General features: G+C 37.0%; 1 protein-coding gene across 7 annotated transcripts; it reads right to left on the bottom strand.

Moving 5' to 3' along the window:
* Positions 1-805: 805 nt before the first annotated feature.
* ZNF510 (zinc finger protein 510) lies at positions 806-22,070 on the bottom strand. Of its 7 annotated transcripts, XM_039880428.1 has the most exons (7): positions 21,795-22,070; positions 20,962-21,077; positions 18,891-19,172; positions 18,079-18,124; positions 8,685-8,811; positions 8,335-8,430; positions 806-6,220 (listed from the first exon to the last, which is right to left on the bottom strand). In XM_039880428.1, exons 4-7 carry the CDS (start codon positions 18,091-18,093, stop codon positions 4,185-4,187), a joined length of 2,274 nt encoding a protein of 757 aa, XP_039736362.1. In that variant the 5' UTR covers positions 18,094-18,124; positions 18,891-19,172; positions 20,962-21,077; positions 21,795-22,070; the 3' UTR covers positions 806-4,184. The 7 variants fall into 7 exon arrangements, with proteins under 7 accessions (XP_039736362.1, XP_039736363.1, XP_039736365.1 ...); XM_039880429.1 differs by lacking the exon at positions 20,962-21,077 and having other exon boundaries at positions 21,764-22,070; XM_039880431.1 differs by lacking the exon at positions 20,962-21,077 and having other exon boundaries at positions 8,685-8,836.
* Between the last annotated feature and the right edge of the window lie 937 nt (positions 22,071-23,007).

Raw genomic sequence — 23,007 nt, 5'->3', positions numbered from 1 at the left:
ATTAACTCTATGTATATGTATATGTATGTGTATATATACACACACACACACAGACACACATATCCATATCCATATGTACACACACACACACACACACACACACACACACACACAAACAGAATTGTTACAAAGTCAGGCCAAGTAGTTTCTTAGTTCATTAATTATGTCTCAAGTCAGTCAGCAGGTAGTTAGGCTAATTATATTGTTCTGTGAGTTGGACAGTCTGTTCCTTAGAATATTGGATGATCACTAAAATAGCCAGTTGGCCAGTCTAATAGTATTTGGAAATTATATAGTCTCCAACAAGAAAACAAATTGTTTCTCTCCCATTATAATATGAAGCTTCCCTTGTAGGAGGACAGAATATATTATTTCTGCTGGGCTTCCAGGGAGACCTATGAGGAAAAAAAAAGGCATTATGTACTTGGCAAGAAAAGAGAAAGATGGAAAGATGAAGGCAGGTCAGGACAGGTGTTGTGCCCCTTCTTTTGGGATCAGATATCTCTCCCAGGAAATAGATTCTTGAACCAGGGGAGGGGTTGGGGGTGGTGGGTGGAGGGAACAAAAACAACAAAAACAAAACAAAACTTCTCCTTGGAGTTGCCAGGATGATAATTTGGAAGTAAAAATGAGTGTAACTACTGGTCAGTGGATTAAAGGGATGATCCCAAGAACCAATTCCTTTGCTTTCCCCTTTGGTTGGTATTGAAAATCTGATTTACCATTACTGTTGTTTTGAAAAACTGCTTGAATTGGTGCTTACAAAAAAGCCTGAGCTCTAATAAAAACGATAGCTATGTAGACATAATTTTGAATTGGAAAAGTTTATTGAAAAATAAATTGTCTGACGAAAATCTAAAGAACAGTAGTGTACACATCTAAATATTAAGAACAAGTTTCTTATAGCAGTATTAATATCCAAAACAGAAGTCTTTAGTGAGAGCTTATAGCAATAATTTTTCATAAATGATAATCTCAAAAGAGAATTTGCAGCATCAAAAGGAAAAAAATGTTCATATTTCACTTCGATAATTCTATCTTCAGAGAATAGTTCTGAATGCCCAGTATTTAGAGGGACCGTTTCATACTCTTGGGATACATTATGAACAAAACAGATTAAAAAATCCCTGCCCTCATTGAGACTTATTAGCTTGAAGATCCTTAATATGCAGGAAGGCAGATAACTGACCATCCAGAATTTCTAGATGAGGCACCCATCTATTGGAATAAAAGTCCATGACTGGAAAGATGAAGCAAGCAGGGAGAAGGGTGCAGTCATGACTACAGCACAGACCAGAGTTTACAGTTGACAATGTATTACATGGATAGGTGCCTTGTGGGCCTACTCCAGCAAGGGGACAGGAGACAAAGCCTGAGTGACATCATGGAACTTTGTCACCAGGCCTCCTAATGAATGACTCAGGCCACTGGGTGGATTGGGTCCTAAACTTAATAGCAAATCCAATCATAACCCTAAAAATTGTATATATAAAGGGGTGTGAGGGAAATAATTTGAAATATCTTAAGAATCTGAAAAAAATTCTTAAGAATGACTTTATATTACTATCATAAAAACTGAGTAAACAGTGATCTCTTGATTTTCAGGGAACAGAACACTAACTGGATGTTATCTTCTTATTGCAGATGCATCTTTTTGGCAAGGCTGCTGGCAGCTCTGGTCTGTGATGTTACCTTTCCACCATCCTAGGAGGTATTCTTTTCCAAACTTGATATCGGGCCAGAAAGATGGGGTATTTTGGCTCATATAAGGCATGTGCCAACCCTGATTACAAAAGGAGGATCTGTTACTAATGTAACAGAATGTAGGGAATGGGTCATGAGCAGCTATATGCAATATCTTCACAAATGACAATTTAGCATATTTAAAATCAGTAGGAAAGGGTGATCAAATGGTATATTGAGCATTGGCTATTAATCCAAAAGAAAAAAAATTAGACTCATATCAAATTACTTCAAATGAACCACGGAGTATATAGAGACCTTTACTTTGTATCTAGTGTATAATGGTGGATGTTGTTATGTCAGCATGATAACTGATCCAGGTAACAATGATGGCAATCAGGGTAGTGAAGGCTTGATCAGCACTTTGATTCCAGTCAGGTTTGTCAGAGAATAGTTTCTTACTTTGGACATCTAGTTAACCCAGATGTTGCGCTCAGCAGCTGTGACTTCACCCAGTTGCAGCACCAAAGAGGGGTGCTTTTGTTATTCTGTAGTATTATAAATGGCATGTCAAATAGACAAAGGGCCCAAGAGTCCATAAAAACACACCAAGTTTCATCAAAGAGAATATTGGCTAGAGTTGAGAACACATTATTTTAGAGTCTGCATAATTGCTCTGAGGTTGAATAGTAATAGTATCAAGTGGTTTCAACTAGCTCAACCATCAGTGAAAGCAGGCCCAGTTAGAGTACCCTCTATGAATTTAGAGCCCTACTGAGCCAGCAGCTTTGCTTCAGGAAACAAAGTAGGGGATAAATTTCCTCTCCAAGGAATAGCTGCTACCATTTCATGTATGACTGAGATACTGCTGGGACTAGGACAGTTGTATTCTTGAAAACACGTTCCATTTCACACAAGTACTAAGCCCTTTCCATCTTGTTAGTAAGTCTAAGATGACACACCCTGAATCAAGTCAGAGGCCTCAGTGAGTCAGAGTCAGGTGTCTAGTGTTAAAGAGCTTAAGAGTAAGCTAATAGCTGCTTTACAAAAGGAGTATACTTGGTTACCTTGTTAGAGCATAAACTCAAACTACTCCTGCCAAGGGTACTTCCGTTTACCAGAAGTTCCAATATGAACAAAATCAGTCACAGAGACTTGAAGCCCAAAATGGTCATTAAGGGCTGTGGGGCCTCACAGATAATTCTTCACATGCAGCTCTGCCTGACAGGGAGAATTCTGTCTTTCGGGAAGTTGGAATATAGCATATAGCATATTAATTTCTACTAAACTTCCAGATGTGAGTAATCACAGTACATTGCACGGGTGCAAAGGGCCCCATTTGTTTATAAGGTCACATTCATTTCCCTTCCCTACTGTAAACCCTGCCCTGTCATTTAGATAATGACATTATCTAAATCTAGGTGCCCCCTACCTCCATGGGAACTGATAAGATGTTGACTTGGGTATCTATATCCTATAGAACCATAAAAGCTTGAGTTCTTCCCCTCCCTCAAAGTACCTTAGAATACTTGGGTATGTGCCAAAGGCTTTGGGTCCCTTTAAAGCAGCTAGGTTGGGATATATGGAGGTGCCAGGAGGTATGGAAGGAGAGTGGCTTCATAATATTAAGCAAGCGTCATTTACTTTAGCTGCATGATGGCTGCTCACCATTCATCCAAAAAAAACTAACTTTTTAGGTTCATCCAAAGCCCTGTATCTGGTGGTACCATCTACTTCATTATATTGAAAGAATGTCTTTCGTATGAATTTTCTGATGAGCTTTGAGGGACTCCTTAACATACCAACCCTTGAATAAGGTTTGCACCCTCTGGCTGATGTAAGTTTGGCTTATATAGTACTATTCTGTCTCCCTCGCAGAGGGATGGTTAAATTATGTGCAGAAATAGACCCAAACATATAACACCGCAACAGAATACAAGCTTAATTCTTGCTCACAAAATATCCAAATGATAAAGATGTGGAAGATAATTGTGTTCCACATATTTCAGGCACCCTGGCTTTTATCTTGTGTTGTGCCATGTTAAAGCATGGTACCCAAGGTTGTCCTGGAACTCATCTCCATTTTACTCTGACAGAAGCCTGGTAGTTTATCAGGGAAGTCTTTTGTCAGAACTGGATGCGGCATATAACATAAGCACCCACATTCCCCTAGCCAGTCACAAAGGCCCACTTAGATAAAAGGGAGACTGGGAAATTTAGATTAGCTATGTGCCTAGAGGAAAAACGAAATTCTTACTAGTGAACAGATTACCAGCCCGTGTGATGTGAGAGTTAGCTAATAGGGCATGACTTCATTCACAAAGCCTTCCATAGTACCTTGAAAGAAACAGAAACCTGTATGAATTCTCATATACTCCCAGGGTTGCCTTTGAGACAAAATTCTTTGTACGTTCATATTTACATGGTTGCTCTCCTCTGTGACTTTTCTGATGTCAACTAGGTTGGTTTTTCAGTCAGAATGGTTTTCCATAGTTATTCTATCAATCGGGTTTTATCCCTCCCTGAATTCTCTGGTATATATTTAGGGTTGACTTCTTATACAATTTTCCATTTTCATTACATTCATGAGATTTTTCCCCACTGTGAGTTCTCTGATGTCTCCTGAGGTTTGACTTCTGGCCAAAAGTTTTCCCACATTTATTACACTGAAAGGGTTTCTCCCCTGTGTGAATTCTCTGGTGATCACTAAGGATTGCTTTCCGGACAAATTTTTTACCACATTCATTACATTTAAATGGTTTCTCCCCAGTGTGGATTCTCTGATGTACCCTGAGGGTTGATGTCCGGGCAAAAGTTTTCTCACATTCATTACATTTAAATAGTTTCTCTCCTGTGTGCGTTTTCTGATGTTGAATGAAATGGTCTTTTCGCCAGAAGGATTTTTCACATTCAGTACATTGATAAGTTTTCTCACCACTGTGAGTTCTCTGATGTATTCTGAGATTTGACTTCTGGCCAAAAGTTTTCCCACATTTATTACACTGAAAGGGTTTCTCCCCTGTATGAATTCTCTGGTGATCACTAAGGATTGCCTTCCGGACAAATTTTTTACCACATTCATTACATTTAAATGGTTTCTCCCCAGTGTGGATTCTCTGATGTACCCTGAGGGTTGATGTCCGGGCAAAAGTTTTCTCACATTCATTACATTTAAATGGTTTCTCTCCAGTGTGCGTTTTCTGATGTTGAATGAGATGGTCTTTTTGCCAGAAGGATTTTTCACATTCATTACATTGATAAGTTTTCTCACCACTGTGAGTTCTCTGATGTATTCTGAGATTTGACTTCTGGCCAAAAGTTTTCCCACATTCATTACATTGAAAGGATTTCTCTCCTGTGTGAATTCTGTGATGATCTCTAAGGGTTGACTTTTGAACAAAAGTTTTCCCACATTCACTACATTCATAGGGCTTCTCTCCTGTATGAATTCTCTGATGTCCCCTGAGAGTTGATTTCTGGACAAATGTTTTCCCACATTCATTACATTTATAGGGTTTCTCTGCTGTGTGAATTCTCTGATGTGTACTGAGGTGTGACTTCTGGGAGAAAGTCTTTCCACATTCATTACACTCAAAAGGTTTCTCTCCTGTGTGGATTCTCTGATGCTGAACGAGATGCCCTTTTTGACAGAAGGATTTCCCACATTCATGACATTTGTAGGGTTTTACTTCAGAGTGATTTCTCTGGTGTACTTTGTGGGCTGATATCTGGTAGGATTTCCTATTTTCATAATATTCAAAGGATTTATCCTCAGTTTGTGTCCACACCAATGGATTCTCTTCTGTGACACTTCTCTGAGATTCAGGGAGAGGTGACTTCCTATTGAAATTATTCCCACTTGCATTACATTCATAGTGTTTCACAGCCATGTTAAATTTATTGTATTCCTTGATAGCTGACTTCTCACAGAAGGACTTTCCATATTGATTAAGATGAGAGTTTTTCTCCCCTGTCCTAGCTCTTTCATGGTCAAAGACATTTATCTTATCACAGTTTTTAATAAATTCATCATCTTTACAGGATTTTTCTCCTGTGTGAGTATTCCTATGTGTAATACAGACAGCTTCATCAAAGAAGGCTTTTCCAATTTCATTAAATTCAAAAGCTTGCTCCAAATGTTGACACTTTTGATGCTCAGGAAGATTTTCCTCATAACTGAGGGTTTTCCTATTTTTATTACATTCATAAAATTTCTCTCCAGTATGAATTCTCTCAAAGTTAATTTTGAAAGGTAAAATTTCACAGACATTACAGTAACCTGGTATTTTTGCCAAATAAGTTCTATTATTAATGATAAATTGAGGAATATTTTGCAAATTGACTCCCCATGGGTCGCATTTACAAAACATTTTTGTTGAAGAAACAGGAGCTATGTGCAGATTAAATGGTATTCCCCAAACTTCCTCTTCCTCTCTAGTCAAAGGTTTATTATTGACGAATGTTACTTGCTGCAGGTGTTTGGCTTTTATTTTCTTGTCCCCCTGGATCAGGGCATCATCTCTGTAATGTTCTAAAACTGAGAAAAATTGAAAGCATCTTATGAATCTTACATTTCTTATGAGTGGGGCTTACAGACATATGCCCTTATGTTGCATTTCAGTTTTTGGTTTCTCAAAGTTAAATAATTCATGTGTGTGTGAACATATATATATTCACCCTCCTTTAAAAAATAATACTGATCTAGTGAAAATGAGTGGGGAAACTGGTAATAAATACAGATTTGTATTTGGATTGTGATAATTTGGATTTTCTTATCTGGATATAGAAGAGAAAGAAAAGAAAATATAGAAATTAGGCTTTTATAGGAATGGTTATTTTAGGGAGCTGAAAAAACAGATAATGGGATGACTACAAGGACTGTAAACTTAAGTAGAGTAATAAGAAAAATTAGGAGATAATAAGCATTATGGACTAGCCCCAACAGGGGAAGAGTTTGGTTTGAGGAAATAAATTACAGTATAGGTCCTTCCTTATCTAGGCTCCACTGGGAGACTATTCAAGAGTCTACATCCAATTTGATACCGTTCCTTATTTCCATTCAGTTCTTCAACACTAAATTAAATTGATAGCACTACCTGCCTCATGATTAAATGAAGAAGTTTATAGCTCAGGATCTAACCCATCTTACAGCTGCGAGTCATAGTAACACAAACAAGTATAAAATTCATGAAAGGAATCATCAATTCCTTTTGATGAAAGGAATCATCAATTCCTCTGATCACTTCATCCTAAATTTCCATATTCCAATTTGATATGAGAGGTATAGTTTTAAATAGGATATCATGGAAAACCTTACTGTAAAGACGACACTTAAGAAAAGTCCAAATTGGGTACTAGACTAATCAGGGGGATCACTTCATAAATGATATAAATGTCTAACCATTAGGCTGTACACCTGAAACTGATATAATATTGAATGTCAACTTTAACTGAAAAATAGAAATTAAAAAAAAGAAAGGTCTAAATTCTTTATGTATTCGGGATGCCCATCCTTGATGGGTTTTATGAGTTGTAAATATCTACTTTTGGCTCATCTCTTAACTCTCTGTTAAGCATGAAATTTATACTGCATATAACTTACATGTGTAATATAACAGTATAGAGTGAACACTCATGGAATTAGAAACCATGTCAAGAAATAGTACACAAATGGCTCTGCAAAAATCCCTATTTGATCGTGCCTGGTTACAACTTCTTCATGCTTATGAGTTCACCACTCTAATATTTATGTAATAATTTCCTTCTCTGTTGTTTTATCAACAATATATGAATTCCTAAAAATGTAACCAAGCCTGTTTCTGACAATCATACATGCATATTTATATTTTTTGGTTTCTTTTGCTTAATATTATGTTTGTAATCACTGTAAAAGATTTTATGTAGCTTTATAATTCTCCCTTAAGGAATACAACTATTTCTTTATTCTACTGCTGATGAGCCCAATTTTTGGCAAAGATATATGAATAGTCTTTTATTCATTCTAGAAAATACAATCATGCCTTTCTGTAGGGAATACAGTTAGGAAAGCAACTGTTTGTTTATAAGATATGTAAAACTTCAATGTGATTTGATAACATCTTCCTGATTCTACAGTGGTCTTACTAGTTTACATTTTCAGTCAGTTAATGAGGGTCTTTAATATTTCACATCCTCACCAGGACTTGGCATTACCAGACTTATTAACCTCACTGCATATCATACATATTTCTTATCTCACCTTATATATTTTTTGCACTCTGTGAAAACTAAGGAGATTGAACACATTTTCAAAAGTTTAATGGCTATTTAAAAGTTCCTGTTCAAAGTCTTTTGCCTGTTTTTCAACTGGGTTGCTACCTTTTTCCACAATGACTTGCAAAAATTCTTATCCTTCTGTGATTACTTGTATTGTATACATATTCTGGTACTCTGTGTCTTTTCATCTTTTTAATGCTATCTTTTATTTTAAAAAGTTCTCAATTTTAATTTAGTAAGGTTTATGAATTATTTTCTTTTGATTGGTGTTTTTTGTGCCTTTGTGCCTTTGTGCCTTTTAAGAAGTCTTGAAATACATAGGTGTTCGTCACTAAACTGACCTTCTGAAACTAGCTACCCCCACATAATTCTGTCTGCTAGTGCTCAGTGACTCACCTTGGTAGCTCTGATTGGAGAATTCTTCCTCCAACAACCAAGGCTCTTCTCCTTGCTCCAACTTGAATATCACCTCTGGTTTATAAATGCAGCTTCCTGTAAATAGGGAACAATGGAGTACTTAGGCAAGAAACAATTTCAAGAACAGCAACATGAAGGTCCTCACTGAATTTGTCACTGAGAGTTGAAACATTTTTTCTATTCCTTAACAGGGCTTAGTTACTTCATATTCCTGAAATAAAAGCCTAAATAATATTAAAATCTAAATAAAGTGTTTATATGTACTAGTGCATAAAAAGGAAATGCCTCCTATAAGGAGTTACAAAGGTAAGTTATGCTTATATGCTCACCTACTGAGACTAGGTTGTTGTAGTTCTCCAGCATCACATCTCTGTAAAGGGTCCTCTGAAGAGGACCCATTTGCTGCCACTCCTCCTGGGTTAATTCTACAGTCACATCTTTGAATGACACTGATGCCTGCAACAACACATTTCTGTTCAATCTGGTGACAGAGAAAATACCTTTGAAAACAGTTTTTATGTTTATTGTAAAGAGATTAAAACAACAAATGAAAATACGTATGTCTGCTTATTTTGGATCTAATTTTCTCATATACTTTGGAGTTAATTAGTTTAATGTTTGTAACTTGATTTGTATATACTTATGAGTTATATACATACACCATCAATAAGCACATTAGTAAAGCTTTTGTTGCTTAAATTTTTTTAGTAAAAAAAAAAATTTCCTACAATTTTTATCCCACATCCAAATATATTACCCTAGGCGTACTCTGGGCTAGGGGCAGCAAATTATGACCTATGGCCAAATCCAGCTTGCCACTTTTAAAATTTAGTTTTATGGGAGCACAACTGCACACACCCAGTCATTTTGTATTTTCTATAGTTGCTTTTGTCTTGAAATGGCAAAGCCTAGTAGTTTCATAAGAGACCTTATAATTATCAAAATTGAAAATGTGTATATTATCTGACTCATTACAGAAAAAAGTTGCCAACTTCTGGATTAACCAATCCAATTCAAGAAAAGATTGACAGCATAAAATTAACAAAGAAAACACAATTTATATAGAAGGATATATGTAGATTGAAAGTAAAAGGATGAGAAAAGATACAGATGTAATCACTAACCAAAAGAAAGTCGATTTTGTTATTATTTGCTAGTTAAGCATTCACAATGACTTAAAACTTAACCACTGAGAATGAGAATTGACTGTATATAAACAAAAGTTGACAGAACTGAGATAGAGCCATACTTATAATCAGTGGTTTTAACATAACTCTCAGTAACTCACAGGACAAGCAGACTGGAAAAAAAAAAAAGGATTTAGAGCAGGGGTCAGCAGACTACACAGCCCAGAGGCCAAATTTGGCCCATGACTGTTTTTTTATAAATAAAATTTGATTGGAACACAGTCATATTCATTTGTTTATGTATTATTTATGGCTGCTACAGAATGATAACTGTAGAGTTTGGCAGTTCCAACACAGACCATATCTCCCACAAAGCCTATTATCTGACATTTGCATAAAAAATTTGCTGACCACTGATACAGATTTAAATGACATAATTAACCAACTTGACTGAAATATATAGGATAACCTGATCATAACAAATTATTTTCTTGTGCACTTTGTATATTAAAAAACAAAAATAATAAGTCTCACCAAATTAGAAAAAAATTATACAGTGTGGCTTTGAATTCTGGTCAGAGATATAAAGAGCTGAAAAGAGCTATACAGTCATGCACTACTTAACAAAGGAGATATGTTCTAATAAATGCATCATTAGGTGATTTTATCATATGTGAACATCATAGAGTGTACTTACACAAACCTAGATGGTATAGCCGAATACACACCTAGGCTATATGGTATATCACCATCATATATGCAGTTTTGTCATAGACCAAAACATCATTATGTGGTGTATGACTATACTAACATCCTTATAACAAGAAAAAAGCTGGGCAAATTGAAAATTAATGTCATGTTTTTTAACGCATCAGAGAAATGAAATTGTGTGGCAAACAATCTGAAATCAGAAGAGATGGTTACCTGTAGGGAGAATCAGGACCCACTCATTTGCTTACTGAATTATATGTTACCAAACTCCATAAGGACAACAGAAAGATAAAGCTTGAAAATTTTTAACAACCTGTTAAAGGCCATGTGTGTGCAAATGTGAGTGTGAAGTTCTTGGGAAAGTGCTATGTGTCACAGATGAGTGATTTCTACCTCTTGTGGGATTTTCTCCAGGAACTCATCCTGTCACAGAGAAGATTAGGGGAGAATTCAGAGGAAGTCCCTTTCTGTCCCATGTGGTGCTAGCTAGTGTAGGCAAAGAACAGTTACTGCTTAAATCCACTCAGACCCATACTCCATATCTCCACTAAAAATACTTAATCTATAAGGGAAAGTCATCAAAACACATAGCTTGAGGCCAATGGTACGATCCCATTGCAGCATTAGAAGAACAGCAGACACTACTAACTGCCTTATCTTTCCTAAGTAATAAACTGCTAAGACCCAAGTTCTCAGTGCCTAAGACTGAGATTCATTTAGAAGTCCCATTCCCAGAGAACTGTCATTATTTTACCTCTCTGGTGGTTCCCTGGAAGACCTCACTCATAAGGTTGTCTTCATTTGACATGACGGAAAGCTCACCCACTGCAAATAGCATGCCAATAGTAAAACAAGCAAACAAAATAAACAAAAAAAACATGGGATACTGTTTACCATCATGGCTATGTCAGGCAATTTATGCAGTTAAGGGAAACAACAGTCTAACTAAAAAAGCTTAAAAGGAAAAGCTTGAGAATGAGCTATCAAGAAGGGGCTTTGAAAAGCTCAGACACACGCCTTGGAATTTAGAAGATGACACACATGCCCTGGGCTTTGTGCATCTTTAGTAAAGATTTGAGAAGGCACTAAATCCTTACCTCTTGTTAACCTTGAGGCTCTGTGCAAGAAAAGTGAAGGCTAATGTGGAGTAGCAAAATGCCAGGGTAATTGTTGAAGGCATGCCCCAACATACACATAGAGCACCTTGGCAAAGTTTGGAGCCTTACTGGTTCTAGGTATTTAAGAAAATCATTGTCCAATTATTAGCTAACTATTTAGCTAATGGAGCAGAAATTTCAGTGGACACACATGACAAAGAATATAGACTCAAAAGAGTCACTGAATATATATAAAACAGCTGAGGTAGGGGAGATTCTAATTACAAATTGCTACATTATATTTTAAATGTCCAGTTGTCAGCTAAAATTTGAGACATGCAAATGAGAAAATATGGCTCATACACAGGAAAAAAATTTTATTGTATGAAACAGTATAGAAATTGTCCTTGAGGAAGTCCAGACATTGGATTTACTACACAAAGACTTTTCATCAACTGTTTTAGACATGTACAAAGAACTGAAGGAAACCATAGCTAAAGAACCAAAGAAAAGGGAAAAATGCTCTCACCAAATAAACCACACCAATAAAGAGACATACATTATATATGTGATGAAAAAAATCAAACTGAAATTCTGGAGTTGAAAGTATAATTGAAATGGAAAATTCCCTAGAGTGCTCAGTAGCAGATCTGAGTAGGCAGAAGAATATGAATCTGAATCTACTGAGATGATTCAATCTGAGAACAGAAAGTAAAAAGAATGAAAGAAATGAACAAAAACCTTAGTAATCTGTGGGACCCAATCAATATAGCAACATTCACAAAGCAGGAGTAGGAGAAGATAAAGCAAAAGGGGCGGAAATGAATCTTGAAAGCAGCAACAGAGAAGTGACTCAGCACTTCCAAAGGCTCCAAATAAGATTAACAGCTGATTTCTCACCAGAAACATATTTAAAGTGCTGAAAGGAAAGCCTGTCAAACAAGGCTTCAATATTCAGCAAAACCAGCCTTCAAAAATGAAGAGGAAATTATGACATTCCCAGATAAACAAGGACTGGGAAAATGTGCCAGTAGCACACTATTAATAAGGGAGTAATTCAGGTTGTAATGAGAGTACATTAGATAATTCGAATCCATATGGAGAAATAACGAAAACTATGTACATAAAAGTAACTACAGAAGTAAAGATATAAAAGGCACTATAAATGTATTTTTTGTATTTATTTTTTTCCTATATGATTTCAAGACAACTACATAAAGCAGTATTAGAAATCTCTGTTGGTATACACACAATGTATAAAAATATAATTTGGATGACAATAACAGCACAAAAAAGTGAGATGGGAATGTAGCTATAGAAAAGTAAAGTTTTAGTATACTACTGAAATTAACTTGGTAATCATCTCAACAAGACTGTTACAGTTAAGATGTTAATTGTAACCAACAAGGTAACCACTAATAACAAAAATTTTTGTAAAGGGACAAGGTAATTAAAATGGTACACTAGAAAATAGATTTAACACAAAGAAAGCAAAAATGCAAAGTAGAAAAACAAAAAAAAGGCATGTCACATACTAAAAACAAATGTCTAAATGGAAGACAAATCAGTAATTACATGTTAACGGTTAAATATTTGAATTAAAAGGCACAGACTAGCAGAGTGAATTAAGAGACATGATGCAATTATATTCTGTTTGCAACAGACACTTTACATTCAAAGACACCTTAATTTGAAAGTCAAAGACTATTAAAAGGTATACCGTGTAAACAGTAACCAGAAGAGACCTGGATTGCCTATAGTAGGATTAGATAAAAAAGACTTTCGGGGCGGGGCGGAGGAGGGAGATAGGGAGAGAGGGTGGGGGAGAGAGAGAGAGAGAGAAATATTTTTAAGACAGAAGAACAGAGAGAGAAAGAAAGACACTTTATAATGAATGGTAAAAGGACCATTACAATAGAAAGATATAACAATTATAAACATACATGTACCTAACAATTGAACCTCAAAACATGAAACAAAATGGGCAGAATTGAAAAGATAAACAGGTCAACAATAGTAGTTGGAAAATTTAATATCCCACTTTCATAATGGATAGAGCTAGTAGACAGAAGATCAATACAGGAAAAGCACACTTGAAAAACACCCTACATTAACTAGACCAAGAAGATTTCGATAAGAACACTCAGGCCAACACCAGCAGCATAAACATTATTCTCAAGTACACATGGAACATTCTCCAGTATAGACCATATGTTAGGCCACAAAACAAATCTCAATACATTTTATTTTATATTAATTTTAATTTTTTAAAATTTTATTTTTCACTTACAGTTGATATACAATACTATATTAGTTTCAAGTAAACAACGTAGTGATTAGACATTTATATAACTTATGAAGTGAACACCCCAATTCAATATATTTTAAGATTAAAATCATACAAAGTATCTTCTATGACCATAATAGAATGAAACTACAAGTCAGTAAGAGAATGAAAACTGGAAAATTAAAAAATATATGGAAATAAAAAAGCCCTCTTAAGAAAACCAAAAGATCAAAGAATAACAAGGGAAATTAGAAAATGTTTTTAGACAACTGAAAATGAAAACAACATACCAAAACTTATGAGATACAGATAAAGTAGTGCTTAGAGGGAAATTTATACCTGTAACACTTATATTGAAAAGGATCTCAATTCAATAACCTAACTGTATATGTTAAGGAACTACAAAAATAAGTGTGAACTAAACCCCAAACCTAGCAGAAGAAAGGCAATAATAAAGATTAAAGCAAAGAAAAACAAAACAAATAAAAAAGCAATAGAATCAACAAAACTGAAAGTTGGTTCTTTAAAAAGATCAACAGAACTGATGAACCTTTAGGTAGACTGATTAAAAAGAAGACTCAAATTCGCTAAAATCAGAAATTAAAGTTGGGGCATTGCTACCGACCTTCCAGAAATAAAAAGGACTATAAGTAAGTAAGTACACCAACAAATTAGATAACCTAGATGAAAAGGACAAATTCCTGGAAACATACAAACTACTAAAACTGACTCAAAAAGAAACAAAAAATCTGAACAGATCTGTATAAGGAGACTGAATTAGTAATTAAAAACCTTCCAAAAATGAAAAGCTTGGGACCAGATAACTTCACTGGTGAATTCTACCAAACACTTGAGAAGAATTAACACAAATTCTTTTCCAACTCTCAAAAGCAGAATAGGGAACACTTCCTAACTCATTCTATGAGTTACTCTGAACCAAGGCCAGACAAATTACACGATTAAGGTTCAATATATTCCTTGTGAACATAGATGCAAAACTCCTCAACAAAATACTAGCAAACGAAATCTAGCAGAATATTAAGATGATCATTTACCATGACCACGTAGGATTTATCCCCGGAATGCAAAGGTGGTTCATCAAAGGAAAATCAATCAGTGCAACACTCCACAGTAATAGAATGAAGGAAATTAACCACATGATAATCTCAGTGGATGTGGAAAGTATCTGACAAAATCGAACACTCTTTCATGATAACAACACTCAAATTTAAACGACGAATAGAAATGAACTTCCTCACTACAATAAAAAGCACTTATGAGAAGCTCCACAGCTAATATCATACACAATGCTAAAAGGAAGTCTTCCTCCAAAAAGCAGATATAAGACAAGGATGCACGCTTTAACCAATTCTATTAATTGTACTGGAAGTTCTAGCCAGAGCAAATAGGCAAGAAAAAGAAAAAGCATTAAAACTGTAAAGGAAAAAAGTAAAATCTCTAGTCATAGACTATGTGATCAAATATATAAATACATTCTATAAATACTAAAAGTATCTACAAAAAATTGTTAAAGCTAATGAATCCATCAAACTTTCAAGATAAACACACAAAAACATTTGTATTTCTAGACATGAACAATAAAAAAATTAAAACAATTCCATGGCAATAGAAAATAATAAAATACTTGTGCATGAATTTAAACAAGAAGATGCGTGACTGGTACATTCAATACTAGAAAACACTGCTGAAAGGAAATAAAGATCTAAATAAATGAAAGGAGAGCCTATGTACATGGATTGGAAGATTTCATATTTTTACAATGATAATACTCCCCAAAGCAACCTAGAAGTTCAGAAAAATCTGTATCAAAATCCCAATGGTCTTTTTGCAGAAAATGTCAATCCTAAAAATCATATGAAATCACAAGGGACTCTGAATACTCAAAACATGTTAAAAAATAATAAAGTTTGAGGACTTGCACTTCCTGGTTTCAAAGCTTAACTATAAAGCAACAGTAATCAAAATAGTGTGGTACTGACATACGGACAGTATATGGATCCATGGAATAGAACTAAGAGTCTAGAAATAAAGCCATATATTGATCATTTAACTATAAAGCAACAAAATCGAGACAATCCACAAGAATCAAAGGCAGAGTCCTGAAGAGATATTTGTATACCTATGTTCATAGCAGCATTATTCATAATAGCCAAAAGGTGGAAGCAACCTAGGTGTCCATTACCAGATGAATGGATAAATAGAATGTAGTATATCCATACAATATTATTCAGCCTTAGAAAGGAAATTCTCACACATGCTACGACATGAATGAACTTTGAGGACTTTATGCTAATGAAATAAGCCAGCCACAAAAGACAAATACTGTATGATTCCACTTATATTAGTGAAATTCATAGACAGAAAATAGAGTGGTGTTTGCCAGGGGCTGAAGGGAGAGAGGAATGAGGAGCTGCTATCTAATGAGTATAGATCTTTAGTTTTGCAAGATGAAAGAAGTTCTGGGGATTGGGTGCACAATATGAATATACTTAAAACTACTGAACTATACACTCAAAATTGGCTAAGATAAAAAAAAATGGCTAAGATGGTAAATTTTATGTTATCTGTATTTTACCACAATTAAAAATTAAATGAAGAAAAAGAAAGTAAAGAGCCAGGTATCTTAGTTGTACAGGCTGCCATAACCAGGTACTATAGACTGTGTGGCTTACACAACAAAAATTTATTCTCTTACAGTTTTAGAGGCTAGAAGTGTTGGATTCTGATGAGGCTCTTTTTCTGGTTTACAGATGGCCCCTTCTCGCTGTGTCTTCACATGGTCTTTGCCTTATGATCTCATTAAACCTAATTACCTCCTAAAACCCTACATATAAATTTGTGTGGGGGGAGGGCAAAATTCAGGCCATAGCACCAGGTGAACAGAATGAGGATACAGTTCTAAAGGTCGATCTGGAGGAGACAATGAGAACGTGATGTGCAGCAGAGTCAGGAACAGTAGGATGTGTCTAAGAAACTAAATGAGGTTTGGTTTTGCTTTAGAATAAAGTTACATTCTGGATTTTTTAAATGTCATATTTCCCACTAGACTGTGAACACTGTTAAGAAAGAAAAGTATCTGTATTGTTTAAACTGTAACTATAGCACATGTTAATTTCCTGGAACATCCTGGCTGTTCAATAAATAGATGTCAAAAAAGGCAGAGCAGCAATAAAGTAAAAAGAAGAAAAGCCTGAATTGGTCATCCTGAGAAAGTGGGAATTGTATTGCATAGACGTAAGGAGCCACTGAGATGATTTATACACAGGTGAGACAAAACATTACCTCATTAAGCATTTAGATGAACAACCCATGTGGAAGATGTGCTTGAGGAGGTGAAGAAAGAGGTGGGTGCGTGCACCTGGCTAGTGGCCACCACCTTGGATAGTGCAGATACAGCTCATTTCCATCATCACAAAAAAGTGCCATTGGTTAGGGTGGGCTGCAGAGCCTCATTTGAGAGAACCAGCAAATACATCAAGGTTAAAACCAAAGAGAGGATGAAATGAGTCAAGAATACTAGTTATAAGAATAGTGAGAAGTAATGGAAATTTGTGGATGAGACATGTGAAAAGGCAAGAGAAGGAAAATGACTCCATAAAGAAAAACGAGGCAAGACAGCAGGAGAGGATACTAACACAAGAGATCTTCTAGAGGAGCAGAGTAGGGGCAGTCAGGCACTGCACACAGGTCTAGTAAAGTAAGGACTAGGAAAGGCCCACTGGAATTGACTGTAATTAGGTCACTAATAAGTGCAGGTTACAGGATATGAGGAGAGACATCAAAGCCTCATACAGTGAACTGAAGTGTAAATGAAAGTATAGTAACATTTGCTAGACCTGTCTGCTGACAACTTGTTTATGACATGTACTTGAGAGAAATATTTACGAAGAGATATCTTTAAGACATGAATGTATAAGTCATTCATGCCAGCCTCCAGTTATTCTAAGTATTATTCTTGAATTCAGCAGGATCATCAGAAAAATGTCTACCTCAACTTCTAAAAAGTTTCCTGAACAACTGTTGTTAACAAAAGCTCTGCTTTGGCAGCAAGCCCTCTACCTCTACTGAGGAACAAGTAAAAGAATCCTACATTTATTTCAGGGCCATTATTGGAAAGATTTACTCTATCACCTACATGAATACCCAGAAAGACATTTTTCCTGACTTTGATAGCTTTATAGATTCCATGAGGAATGTTTGGTTTGAGCTTCTCATAATGCAAATCTTTAAACTATTACTGTCTATCTGACTCTCTACCATGACTACCAGAAAAATCTGCAGAAATTTGCAGTTGCACTTTGGAAAATCTGTAACATCAGCAGACCTGCATCTATCTGCATGAGAACTCTGCTGTGCTATTCATCCGCTTTTCTCTATCTTCCTTGGATGATGCTGATACATTTCTATTTTTCCATGTCAGTGGAAAGTTCCTTAACCACCTATAAAATCCATTATAAAAAAAAATTAATAAATAACTCACCTGAAATATATTCATTTTCTGCTGCTCTTGAGAGAGTGTAGAGAAGCTGGGGGTAAGGAAAGAGGAACAGAGTCATGAGAAATCTCGTGAGCTTCTGCATTCACTTGCCTAAAAATCTCATCACACTGGCTGGCAAAAAGGCCTCTCTATGGAAAAATGTTCCACTGACCCTTGAGAAGGGCCAGGAAGCACTACAGAGACAGCACTCCCTGAATATATATGTCTCTAATATGATCACATAGATGTAACCTTGCTTTTTCATTGAGTAATTGTAAATCATCTTCCCGTTGATTTAAAAAAATGTATGTCCCCCCTGTAATTAACAAAAAATTAAACAGGATTAATATTAATATCTTATTAATACTTACACCTTGAGTTAGAAAATCAACAGAAAACTCTAAAAAAAAAGATAAGATGCTTAATGATTAAATATTTTTAAAACTTTTTGTTTTAATTTGTTGCGATTTCTCAGAAAGACTACTAGTGACTTAACAACACTGGGCTTTGCTCCTAGCTCTATCCTCAGTGCCAGGGGACATACATCTCAGGTTCAATATTTTTTTAAGTTTTTAAGAGTTGGAAATAGAAATCGCTTCCTATACTATCATTCTGTGATTCTACATGTTCAGGATAAAGGAAGTTCCGTATATCTCTAGATGCCACATGAGATGGGCATGGTATGAGAGTAGCTCAGAATCTGGAATGAAAAAATGGGGGACTATTTAAGGACTGAAGACAGAATTTCCTTGGCTCTGGCTGTGGCTTTATCTGTGCAGCGTGATGGTCACCCATCCCTCTCAACCCCAGCTCACCACCTTCTAGTCCATAGTTTCCACTGTCACACAGTCTGTAATGGCTTCTGGATATGGTGACATCACCAAGTCTGGCTCTCTCTGGACAAGGTGATTAAGAACTGCTTCTGGTGGAGCAAATCAGGACCTGCTCCTTTCTGGTTTCTCCTGCATATGTTCTGAAGTTCTGGTGAGGGTGGTCCCTGTCAGATGTTGTTCTTCCAAGTGGGACTCCTGTCTGCAGAGCTCTCTCCTTCCTGCCACACAAGAGCTGCTTTGTTCCAGAGACATTGAGACTTAGGCCTAGGAAACAAATTCATTTTAGTAACTTTAGAAACTTTCATTGAGAGCAATGTTTCTCAATTTCAACACTACTGACATTTTGGGTTGGGTGATTCTTTGTCATGGGGTGCTGTCCCGTGCATTGTATAATGTCTAGCAGCTTTCTGGCCCCTACCCACCAGGTGCTAGTAGCAATCCTCTTTCCAGTTGTGGCAACCAAAAACATCTCTAGACATTTCCAAAAGTCCTCTGGGGAGCAAAATCACCCTAGTTGGGAACTACTGGTGTAGGGTCTTAACCTGATTCTTTTTTGAATTCTTTAGAACTGTTTTATCCATTATTGTAGCCACTAGCTACATCCCATTGTTAGACTGTGACTAGTGTCACATTTTGAAATAACATTTTGGATATATTAAGATAAACACAATACAGTAAATCCTCACTTAACATCATTGACAGGTTCTTGGAAACTGCGACTTTAAGTGAAATGACATATAACAAAACCAATTTTACCACAGGCTAATTGATATAAACAAGAGTTAAGTTCTTACAGCATAATTCTGGTCATGAAAACATCACCGAACTTCGAAATAAAGACCAAAAACAGTTCTAATACTAAACACTGAAATATACGTGAGCTATACATGTATTTAAGAAAGATTAATTTTAAAAAGATAATAATTTCCTAACCCACTTATTCCAGTTTAGAGTCTCAAGTGTCCAGAGACTATCCTGGCAGCTCAGGATGCAAAATGGCACCCCACCCTGGAGAGGACACCTTTCCATTGCAGGGTATACTCACAACACACTCCCATTCACTCAAACTGGGACAATATAAACACGTCAATTAAACTAACCTGTACATTTTTGGGATGTGAGAGGAAACCAGAATCCCTGCAGAAAACCCACGCAGACGTGGGGAGAATACGCAAACTCCACAACAGGCAGTGACCCTGCCAGGAATCGATTTTTCCCCCTCATCAGCGTTATAACGAAATGCTGTTATTAAGGACCTGCTGTATGTTCTTAAAATTAATTTCACATGTTTCTTTTTAGTTTTAATGTGGCTTCTAGGCTATTTAAAATTATATATGTGGCTCACCTTATCTATTGGACAGCACTGCACTAGTATGTCATACTGTGCCTTCTGAAGACAGAGGAAGCCTGGACAGTGCAGGAAGTGCCAAGAGCCTAATCTTACCCAGAGGCTTTGGAGACATGCCAGAAATCTCTGAATAAATACACTTGTCACAGAGTGAGATTCAGTTCACACTGACTTTACAATCTTAGTCCTGGGGATTTGGGTGCAAGTCACTCTGCTAGTGCTGTGAAGGCTGCAACACTGCGTTTTAGGTAGGTAGGACTTAGGAATAATCTGAATTTGGGAGTATCTGTATTTGCATATTTGTATTTGCATCCTAACTTCCTCAACTTTGTAATTTTGAGTCTGTAATTTCACTCCTCTGAGCCCATTTTCTTAGTTTTTAATGATATATCTATAAATAAAGTGGTTGTATTAAATGAAATGCTAAAGAAAAACAAACAAAGTTGTCTTCCAAATATGATGGGAGCCAACATTACATGTTGGTTTATTAACTAGTACTTATTAGTGCTCACTAGCATTTGGTTAAATAAATGCTTTACGGCAGCGGTCCCCAACCTTTTTGGCACCAGGGACTGGTTTCATGGAAGACAATTTTTCCACAGATGGGAGAGGGAGTTGGTTTCAGGATGATTCAAGCGCATTACATTTATTGTACACTTTATTTCTATTATGACATTGTAATATATAATGAAATATACAACTCACCATAATGCAGAATCAGATGCCACCAGATGTGGCTGTACAGCAGAAGTACATCAACTCACTGGCCACTATAAAGCTTGCCACCAGATGCAGCTTTTTTGTCACTCACTGATAGGGTTCTGATAGGAGTTTGCAAGCAAGTGACTTATTATGCGAACCTCTCTGCTAATGTTAAACTATATTTGCAGTTGCTCCCCAGCACTAGCATCACCGCCTCAGCTCCCCTTCAGATCATCAGGTATTAGATTCTCATAAGAAGGTCACGACTTAGATCCCTGGCATGCACAGTTCACAGTAGGGTTCGGGGTCCTATGAGAACCTAAAGCCAGATGATCTGAGAGGAGCTGAGGCAGTGATGCTAGCACTGGAGCAGCTGCAAATACAGATGAAGCTTAGCTCCCCAGCAGCACCTCCACTGGCTCACCTCTTGCTCTGCGGCCTAGTTCCTAACAGGCCATACGTAGCCCAGGGGGTTGGGGACCCCTGCTTTACAGGTTATGAGTTCTCTCTGAACAACGCCACAAAGCAGTTTTTCTTAATATCATTATTTCAAATGAGAAACCTGACGCGTGCCCAAGTGAAAAGGGGCAGAATTTACCAGGTCCTTCTGGCTCCTAAGTTCGGCCAATCACCACAGACCCAAGGCCCAGGCGCACTCTGTATCAGGTTCACGATCAATATTATAAACAGGGACTTCCCTCCCGCCGCCGACCGGCCGCCGCCATAGGCAATAAAGGTATCCATCCCCTCCCCGCCCCGCCCGACCCCCGGCCGGCTGCAGTCAGCTCCCACACCCCGCCCGCACCTAGCATCTTCTGACCGGGACTCAGCCCTACCTGCGTCCTTGGAGACGGCGGGGCTGCGGTCCGCTCCCTCCCGCCTTTCCCAGGTCTACTTCCAAGCCTGGCTCCGGGATAGGTAGCAGGGATCGCGCTTTCGGGGTGAGATTCCGGGACTTCCTGTTCTTTTCCGTCGGGCATAAGTTAAGATCTCCGTGCTGGCTGTTCAGCTGCGAAGAAGGCCACACCACTAACACTCTCACCTGACTTGCAAAGCCTCCTCATCCGCGAGGCTGGAGAGGGCGGGAGCAGGGAAGTGGGCCTGGCTGCACATGCGCAGCGAGAAGCCCAGGCTATCCAGTCCCAGAATGCTGCGCAATAATCCATGACATTCAAGACTACATTTCCCGTGAAACCCACCGTATCCCACCCCCCGACCGCTCGCAAACGTGTGTGTGTGTGTGTGTGTGTGTGTGTGTGCGTGTGTGTGTGTGTGTGTGTGTGTGTTTAGAGAGTAATAAAACGTTGTAACAGTCTGTACTAATAACGGGGACGCAGGTTCTACCACAGCACCAGACATTAAGGGTTAAAATTTGACATACTAGCAAATAGAATGTGTGCTTCTCCATTGGATCCTGGTTGGAGAAAACTAGACATTTGAGAACAATTGGGGAAATTTGTATATGGAGCTGGTATTAAGGGAAGTTAACGTTGCTTTTGTTAATTGTGATAATAACACCGGGATTATGTAGACAAATTTACTTATTTTAGAGATGCATATTAAAGTACTTCGTAGTGTATTGTATATTTGAAATTTAAAAATAACCAGAAAAATTAAATATAGGAAAATTTTTAGGAATTTCTACCTCTAGAATATGGGCATTTGATATTACTATTTTCTACTTTTCTATGTGTTTGGAAATTTTGTAATATAAAGTTTATAAAGGGAAATTTTTGAACTGTTCAAAAGCATGCTTTTTAACTCAGAGCTGCCAAGGAAGTAGATATACAAGCCGAATGCCAAAACTAAAACAATTTAGTAATGAATTTGATGTCTTTTATTCAAAGGAGAAGATTCCATGGAATGGGGGCATACAGTGCCCAACAAGCCGTGGAGCACTCTTCTGAGGGATTTTGTGCAAGAGCATATTTTATAATGTTGCAAGAGGCAACATGGCAACAGAGCGTGACTGGCTAGGAAGTCAGAGATTTCCTTATAAAGCAGGTCCCTATTTTCTAGGGTAAAGTAAGCTAGCAAAAGTTGAGTTGG

Source organism: Pteropus medius, unplaced genomic scaffold, assembly GCF_902729225.1.
Source record: "Pteropus medius unplaced genomic scaffold, Ma_sr-lr_union100, whole genome shotgun sequence".
In the NCBI taxonomy this organism is placed as follows: Eukaryota; Metazoa; Chordata; class Mammalia; order Chiroptera; family Pteropodidae; genus Pteropus; species Pteropus medius.
Note: the sequence above shows the minus strand (reverse complement) of the source record. Positions and strands in the feature narration are given on the sequence as shown.

What these genes read in the sequence shown, in the direction of transcription:
- ZNF510 (XM_039880429.1), bottom strand. An exon ending in CAACAACCTAGTCTCAGTAG is followed by an intron (nt 8,431 to 8,684) that starts GTGAGCATATAA and finishes CCCTATTTACAG; the next exon opens with GAAGCTGCATTTATAAACCA. An exon ending in CTCCAATCAGAGCTACCAAG is followed by an intron (nt 6,221 to 8,334) that starts GTGAGTCACTGA and finishes AATTTTTCTCAG; the next exon opens with TTTTAGAACATTACAGAGAT.